Source organism: Trichechus manatus, unplaced genomic scaffold (assembly GCF_000243295.1).
Source record: "Trichechus manatus latirostris isolate Lorelei unplaced genomic scaffold, TriManLat1.0 scaffold00194, whole genome shotgun sequence".
Classification (NCBI taxonomy): Eukaryota; Metazoa; Chordata; class Mammalia; order Sirenia; family Trichechidae; genus Trichechus; species Trichechus manatus.
In genome coordinates, this window is record NW_004444130.1 from 1,473,934 (window position 1) to 1,482,899 (window position 8,966).

Consider the following 8,966-nt stretch of genomic DNA (forward strand, 5'->3'; position numbering starts at 1 on the left):
AAAGTGAGTGCCATTGTCTGATTATTTCCTAAGGATAAATCGGTAGGCATGGGTTAAAGTGCACGCCCATTTTAAAGTTTTCCTTCTGTAAGGTTTATACTAATTTTTACTACCACCCCGGCATATGAACTTATTTGCCCAAGACTTTTTCTCGTTTTCAATTCCAATTCTTTATTTATAACTAGGTTAAACAATTTTGTATACCCTTCTTACCTGCTTTCATTACTTTTCTGTAGACAGTCCCTTCGAATCTTTTTCTCCTAGGTTGTCTTTTTCTCATCGGTTTATAATTGATCTTTTATACATGTATGTATCTATATATAAAATAACAGAGTGTTATCTTACAGAGTTTCTCTAGTTTTCTTTTAACCTCATATTATCTTTTGAGGGTCAGTTTTAACCCAGGCTGGACTTCGCACTAAAAAGCCTCCGGGGTCCAGTTAGGTGGGCGGAGCCAGCATGTCCGGGACAGGTCTGCCCCTCCCCACCTCGCCTCTCCACCTTCTCAGGAGGCGGAGCCAAAGGACGCTCCGTCTACATGCGCAGCTCCCGTTGCCATAGCGCCGAGGGGCGGGAAGCTGGCTCCTCCCAGCTCCAGTTCCCAGCGGAAAAACAAAACCTAGAGAGCGAAGACTTCGGCGTCGCGAGAGTCCCCGACGTGCGTAATGTTGACGCACGTGACGCCAGCCCGGCCCAGAGGACGCGTGCGCAGTGTATGTGTTAGGGTCCTCAGGCTGCCGTCTGCGAGCGTTCGGGGGCGGCGCGGCTTGGAAGTGGGCGCACGTTCCCCGGGCTGCGTGGGTGGGTGTGGGCTCCCTTTCCGGCCTTCCGGCGCTTCGCCTCACTACCTCTTTGGCTGGAGACGCCGCAGACCCTAGGAGCGGCCACCCCAGGAAGTAGCCCCGGAGCGGAAGTGGAGAATGGCCCCCTTGAGTGAGGAGGGCAAGTGAAGCGTCCCCTCAGCAGATCTTGGGGGCAGAAGTGGGCGTGAGCGAAGGTAATCTAGACTTGGGTTCTAAGGCCGGTCCTCCCTCGACTTTCTAGTGGGTGAGACGGGCTGGAACGGAGTTTCTTTCCCGTCAGGGACCGGGCGGCTGGATTGGAGCTTGAGACCCACTTCTACCAGATGAAATGAAGTCTTGGGTACCCCTGTCACAAAGTAAGCCCTCATACACATTAGCCATTATTTTCACGGTTGCTGGGAGGAGTTGGCGGAAGCACTTCTAACTCCTTGTGTTAATTGCAGAGGTAACAACTGTTTATGAGATTTTGTGATAGGCCTACAAATTTGCGGGAATTCTCTTTGAGGCTTTGGACTGGGGGCTGCAAAACTTCCTACCCGACTCTTGAAAATAAGAATGGTAATACTGACTCTTCTAACAGAATTATGATGGCACAAAGCTTTGTAGAGGGTTTAAGGAAAGAGACTGGACCACACAGAAGATTTTCAATACACTCCGTAAACCACATGCACTTTTTTTTTTTTTTTTTGGTCACGTGTTGAAGTCCTGAAGTGAAGTCGAAATGCATTATTATGACTCATATTCATGATCAGAGAAGTCATGGCCTTTTGTACTAGAGCGTATGATAGCCGTTCATACTTCCTGAGTGCTTACTGTGTACTAAGCCCTGTTCTAATCTCTTGGGATGATAGATGAGTAAACGAAACAAAGATTCCTGCCCTTGTGAACCTTAACATTCTAGTTTGGGGAACACAAACAATAAACAGTATACGTAAATTTTATGTCAGAAGGAAATAAGTGCCATGGAAAAATGAAAAAAGTACAGCGAGGTAAGGGACGTTGGGAGTGCAAGATGCGGTTTTAAGTAAGCATTTCAGGATAGGCTTCACCGAGAAAAGTTTGGGCAAATGCTTAAAGGAGGTGGAGTTAGCTTTTCAGAGCATTCCAGGCAAAGGGACTGACCAGTGTGAAGGATTTGGGATGTGCCTAGTGTCTTCAATGAGCACTGAGAAGGCCTGTGGCTGGGGCAGAATGAGTAAGGGGTGGGTAGTCTTAGGAAAAGGAGCCCTGGTGGCACAATGGTTAAACACTGGGCTGCTAACCAAAAGGTCCCAGGTTTGAACTCACCAGTTCCTCCGTGGGAGAAAGCACCTGGAGATGAGTTTCTATAAAGATTACAGCCTAGGAAACCCTATAGGGGGTAGTGCTACCCTGTTTTGTAGGGTCACTGTGAGTCGGAATCAACTCCACGTAACACAACAGTAATAGGAAAAAGATTAAAGGTAAAGAGTGGGCCTAGAGGACAGAAATTCTGTAGGCTTATAGGGTAGCTATGGGTTGGAATGGACTCATTGGTCGGCAGTTCAAATCCATCAGCCACTCCTTGGAAACCCAATGGGGGAGTTCTACTCTGTTCTGTAGGGTTGACTATGAGTCAGAATCAACTCACCGGTAACTAGTTTGATTTCTTTGTTTTGGTAGGCAATGGTAAGGACATTGGCATTTACTTTCAGTGAAATGGAGAGCAGTTGCAGGGTTTTGAGCAGAGGAGTACCACAATCTAAATTTTACAAGATTGCTTTTCTCATGTTACAGAATAGACTGTAGGAGGCAAGGATAGAGGCAAACAGACTCTACAGCAGTGATCTATAAAATAGGTAACAGTGTCTACAACCAGGAGTCTGGTAGGTTGAAGATGGATGAGAGGTGGTTGTATTTGATAGTACAAAACATAATGTTTGGCTAAGTACATGTACAGTCATGGATTGTCAACCTTTATGCTGTTCAGTATAATTCATAATTTTGGTTTATGTGCCACAGCTAAAGTGTAGTCAGGAAGAGGAGTGGGATATTGAGTAGTTTTAGTTGTTCTCCTGTGAAGATAATTACCTATTAGGTAAGACTTCAGACCTTAACTTCGGTAATTAATTAGCATGTGAGTTAATGACTAAAATCAGACTTTTTCCAAAATGGAATATGGTTGAGATCTAAACATGGTTGTAGAGTTTCTAATAAGACAGAAGAACTTATTATAATAAACAAGTTTTTTGTAATAAACTTTTATTTGACCATGTATAGGACTGTAGTGAATATGAATCTTTTTGCCTTCCTTCAGAAATTTGTCTAAATATAACTTGTAACAGTTTTTAAAAAAATTGATCTAAGGTGAGAAAAAGACATTGTGAAAATTAATCTCTATTTACAGGTAATTTGGAAATTTGTTAAGTAGATACACTGTGACAAACAAATGACTAAGAAGATTCTTGTTAATTTAAGGAGTTTACAAACCGGTAGACAGACTTGTAAATTAAACAAAATAAGGAAGGATAAAAAAATGTGTTAAAAGAACAAAACAAAGTAAATGCTAGTAAAATGAAGACATCTGGATATTATTGTGTTTATTGTGCTGGTTCATCTTTATTTCCCATTTTAATCATGAAACATCAGCTTTTTGTGAGATGGTAATTTAGTTGTCAGTTTTTTCATGAACATTTAGATTTTTTTGGAAAACGTAGAATGTGTTGAATATGCTAAATAAAGTTAGAATTCATGAACTAAAGCACTTATTGATTAACAGTGCACTAATAGGTACCATGTAATACTCATTGCCCTATCTGCTGGAATTTAGAACTTTTCCAACATTTTGCCATTAAGCCATAACTCCTTTCTCTTATATCCCTTTCTCTTGACAGGGCACAGATGTTTTTGTTACCTTATGCAGTGTTAGAACACAGAATGTAGGGTGACTATTTGTAATTTGTATATTTGGTAAGCATATTTCTTCAGTTTAAAATCCTGCTATCAAAATGTACTAAAAAGTTTTATTGGCAAGAAGAAATAGTGATATTTTATAGTGTAAGCATGGAGCTTAGGAATTTAGTTGATGATTGTCTGAACAGACCAAATGAGGCATGAATCTGTAGCTTTTAGATACATGTCGGTGTGAACTACAGGTCAATTTCAGCATCAAGCAGAGGTAGGGTAGCCATTCAGGTAAAGCACAGTACCCAAGCAGAATGTTGATGAGTGTTAGTTGGTGGCCTAAATAGGTGGTTGGCACCACCAAAGCACTTAGCATCAGAGTGAAATCTGGACAGAGAGGATGTATTCCGCAATCCTGGTAGGTGGGTCAGTGGGTGCTGTCAGAGAGGCCTAGTAGCAGGACCAGTCCTGGGTTCGTGTGCAGGATCCCAGTCTGGAAGGAGGTGAGGTGCAGAGGAAACTAAAAAAAGTTGAAGGTCACTTGTAGAAATTGATCAAAGATTATGTTCATGGATGAACTTTTAAGTAGGCGTACGTGTGGAGCAGTGTGGTGGTGTCAGAACTGTGGGTAGAGGAGAACTTGGGGGAGCAGCTAGATGGGTTAATACAGTAATAAGAGCTGCCATACACTGATGATTCTTCTATGTGTATGCTTTTTATATGCTAGTATGTTTTGTGTTCATTTAAAAAGATGATAATATCTTCAATTTTTAATGAGAAGAAACAGACTCAGAGATGTAATTTGCCCAAGGCCACTTATGAAGCTGTAAGAAACAGAGCTAGAATTTGAATCCAGGGTTGTTAGATATCAAAGCCTATGCTCTTGCTCTGTGGAGTTTGTCATGAGTGTGATCAGGTTTGCTGCTGATTTCACTCACTAGTAAATTTGATTTATTATGTCTTTTCTTTTCCTAGATTTTAATTTAATTTGAAAATGAGTAAGTACAAAAAGCCACCAGTTCATCAGATAGCAAGTCCTGAGACGTTCAGCCCAGATGTTCTTGCTGACATTTTTGAACTCTTTGCCAAGAACTTTTCTTACGGTAAGCCATCTAATAATGAATGGCAGTTACCAGATCCCAGTGAGATTTTCACCTGCAACCACGTGGAATTTAATTCATTTCTTGATTTGAAGAACTCTCTGAATGAAGTAAAAAACCTACTAAGTGATAAGAAACTTGATGAGTGGCATGAGCACACTGCTTTCACTAATAAAGCTGGAAAAATAATTTCTCATGTGAGAAAATCTGTGAACGCTGAACTTTGTACTCAAGCATGGTGTAAGTTTCATGAGATTTTGTGTAGCTTTCCACTTATTCCACAGGAAGCTTTTCAGAATGGAAAACTAAATTCCCTACACCTTTGTGAAGCTCCTGGCGCTTTTATAGCTAGTCTCAATCACTACTTAAAATGCCACCGGTTCCCCTGTGATTGGAGTTGGGTAGCCAATACTCTGAATCCATACCATGAAGCAAATGACAATCTAATGATGATTATGGATGACCGGCTTATTGCAAATACTTTACACTGGTGGTACTTTGGTCCAGATAACACTGGTGATATCATGACTCTGAAATATCTGACTGGACTTCAGAATTTCATAAGCAGCATGGCTACCATTCACTTGATCACTGCAGATGGGAGTTTTGATTGCCAAGGAAACCCAGGTGAACAAGAAGCTTTAGTCTCTTCTTTGCATTATTGTGAAGTTGTCACTGCTCTGACAACTCTTGGAAATGGTGGCTCTTTTGTTCTGAAGATGTTCACTTTGTTTGAACATTGTTCCATAAACCTGATGTATCTGCTAAACTGTTCCTTTGACCAAGTCCATGTTTTCAAACCTGCCACTAGTAAGGCAGGAAACTCAGAAGTCTATGTGGTATGTCTCCGCTATAAAGGAAGAGAGGCCATCCATCCTGTGTTATCTAAGATGATGCTGAATTTTGAGACTGAAATGGGCAGCAAAGCTCTCTTTCCCCATCATGTGATGCCTGAATCTTTTCTTAAAAGACATGAAGAATGTTGCATGTTCTTTCATAAGTATCAGCTAGAGACTATTTCTGAGAACATTCGTCTGTTTGGGTACATGGGAAAAGAGGAACAAGCAAAGCTGAATAATTTAAGGGACTGTGCTGCACAATATTTCATGCAGAAGTTTCAGTTGAAGCCTCTTCCCAGAAATAATTGGCTAGTAAAAAGATCTAATATTGGTTGTAGTACAAATACAAAATGGTTTGGGCAGAGGAACAGGTATTTTAAAACATATAATGAAAGGAAGATGCTGGAAACCCTTTCATGGAAAGATAAGGTGGCTAAAGGATACTTTAATAGTTGGGCTGAAGAACATGCTGTATATCATCCTGGGCAGAGTTCTCTTTTAGAAGGGGCAGGTTCCAATCTTGAGTGTCACTTATGGCATATCTTAGAGGGAAAGAAACTGCCAAAGGTAAAATGTTCTCCTTTCTGTGATGGTGAAATTTTAAAGACCCTTAATGAAGCAATTGAAAAATCATTAGGAGGGGCTTTGAATGTAGATTCCAAGTATAGGCCAAAACAGCAGTATTACTGTTCTTGTCATGTTTTTTCTGAGGAACTGATATTTTCTGAGTTGTTTAGCCTTACCAAGTGCCTTCAGGATGAGCACGTTGTGGGACCCAGCAACCAAATAAAGTGCCTACTTGTGGGTTTGCCAGCTCTCTATGATATCAAAATGAATGTACCATTGGAAGTTCAATTCCTGGAATCGGCTGAGCTCATGACTTTCAGCTGCTCATTGCTTCATGATGGAGACCCGAAATACCAGCAATCATTTTTGAACTGCCTTCTACATTCACTGCAGCAGCTTCATACAGGAGATGTTTTGATTTTGCCTATACTTTCTTGTTTCACAAGATTTATGGCTGGTTTGATCTTTGTACTCAACAGCTGTTTCAGACTTATCACATTTTCTTGTCCTACATCCTCTGAGCCTCTGAGGAGTTGTGCAGTCCTGCTATGTGTTGGCTTTCAGGACATTCCAAGTCCCGTTTTCCAGTATCTGCAGAATGTGAATGAATTGTTGAGCACATTGGTTAACACTGATGCACCTCAACAGGTTTTACAGTTTGTGCCAATGGAGGTGCTCCTTAAAGGGGCACTGCTTGATTTTTTGTGGGATTTGAACGCTGCCATTGCTAAAAGGCATTTGCATTTGATTATTCAAGCAGAAAGAGAAGAGATCATCAATGGCCTTCAGTTATGAAATTGAGCATATTCTTTCTGAGCTTCAACTATGGCTTTTTATAGTTTGTAATGTTGTTTCATCCCTTTGCTCTATTAATGCTAAGCCTTAGCAGTTTTCATTTTGAGGAAAAGCCAAATTGCATCATTCAAAGTCTTATCATTTCTGGGAAACCACCAGCTAGTTCTGACCTTTGATGTATGCACACCCACAGGCATAGAGTTCTTCCCATGTGGTGGAATCTATGCAATGATGATATTCAACCTCTAAACCTGAGGGGGGTGTGTGTGCTTAGGGTGCACACCCATGCCGTTTAGTTGATCTTATTTATCAGTTTAAGATTTACCTGTGTGCCTTCATTCGGGATAAATTTTTTTTCCCAACTAAGTTCATCTAAGCAGACTGTTTCCATATGGCACAATGGCTAATGCTGTTAATGAATCGATTAGGTCATTGGTGAAAGGAGGTGAGTCACTTAGCAATACTGACTTCCTTTAACACTTAAAATGTCAGTTGTGGATTTAAGGGAACTCATCTTGCCAGATTTCTTGATATGTGCCATTCATTGCTCTTAGGCCATTGACCCAGTTTACTTTTATGGTTCAAATGAAGCTAGTGTACTGTTTCATGAATATTTTATTAACCAGAACCATTCACAGAAAGGTTACCGGCACAGCTTGAAACCAAAGACCATGTTTAAAACAATGGAAAATTGTTTGCTGTGTCTAATAACACTCTTGTATCATGAAAAGCTTCATTTAACAAAGGTGTAATAATTTTTAACTTCCAGGAAATAATCTGGGAACTAAACATTTTTTTTAATTGCAAAATAGTGTTTATGACTTCATATTGGGGACATATGAATGTGATGAACAGTGAATACTGAAGACAATTTTAATGCTTTCAGAATGATGGTTCAGCATTTTAAAAATTTCTTTAATCTTTACTAATTATCTCTTTCAGTATGAAAATGACACTTTACCAAGAAGATCAGCCATGAGATGGTTATTTTATTAGTTACATTTAATTTCTTTTAAGTTGTATGTATTTGACAGTGTAATATGAGCTTTTCTAACTATATCGAGCAAATCTCCACTACCTTGAAGTTCCACAAATGAAGAATATTTATATTGTCATATATGTATTTTAGGCGTTTTTGTTAGTTATATGAAAAATAGATGTATTCTGTGACGTATTTGGTTGATGAATATTAATCTGAAAATTTTTCGTGTTCTTTGCCATTTTGAATTCCATTATAGATTCATGAATAAAATCATTAGCAGAGAGATTGTTTTCATCTTTTCTTTTTAAAAAAGAATCATGGAGGGGGTAGTTAAAAATGTAATTTGAGAATAGACTTTTTAAAGGAAGGTTTGAATGAGAGCTAATAATTCTTCTGATTTCTATTCATTAGAATTTGGTCCTTAATATTATTTATGGAAGATATCCTTTGGGAGAGAAATTGAGAACTTGATGGAGGGGTAGGGATTTAGTTCTTGCCAGAGTGGGTGTGGAGGCCTGGAGGGGTAGATTTCTGAAGGAAATGTGTTTCCCACTGATGATGTATAGGAATTTCTTTTTGAGAGAAACGGAAGGAAAAATGCTGTCCAAGAAATGAGTGAAAAAGTAGAGGAGGACAGTAAGATGTGAAAGGTGGTTTGTATAGTTTATCAAGTTACTACCCTTTTTTTTTTACATTTTTTAACTGAGATTTTTAACTTAATTGTGATGCTTTTGGAAGAGTTTTTAGCAGCCAGAAAATTTAAACTTCACAAATATGTTTCTTCAAAAACTTGGGAGAAAAAGATGTTTTACAAATTTAATTTCTTCAATATTGATTTTTGTTCTCAAGAAAGAAATTTAGTTTTGTTATTGAGGGTTTTTGTGTATTGCCCCAGTGTTGTATAAATATTTAAATGCATTGAAAATACCTTTAAAATAAAATACCAATTTATGAATTTTACTCCTATCTTTAAGATTTTTTTTTTTGTTTAAAGAGATTGTGCTAAGGTTTTTTTTTT

General features: G+C 39.2%; 1 protein-coding gene across 3 annotated transcripts in view; it reads left to right on the forward strand.

The window, feature by feature from the left end:
* Nucleotides 1-8,699, forward strand: part of CMTR2 (cap methyltransferase 2) — an 11,813-nt gene extending 3,114 nt beyond the window's left edge. The window contains exons 1-3 of one of the 3 annotated variants that reach the window (XM_023741889.1): nt 720-997; nt 1,084-1,159; nt 4,641-8,699. In XM_023741889.1, the coding sequence (XP_023597657.1) occupies nt 4,660-6,966 (2,307 nt within the window). In that variant the 5' untranslated portion in view covers nt 720-997; nt 1,084-1,159; nt 4,641-4,659 and the 3' untranslated portion in view covers nt 6,967-8,699. Of the gene's footprint in view, nt 1-719; nt 998-1,083; nt 1,160-4,640 lie in introns of those variants that run through there. The other 2 variants (XM_004387794.3, XM_023741890.1) reach the window with 2 other exon arrangements.
* Nucleotides 8,700-8,966: the final 267 nt, after the last annotated feature.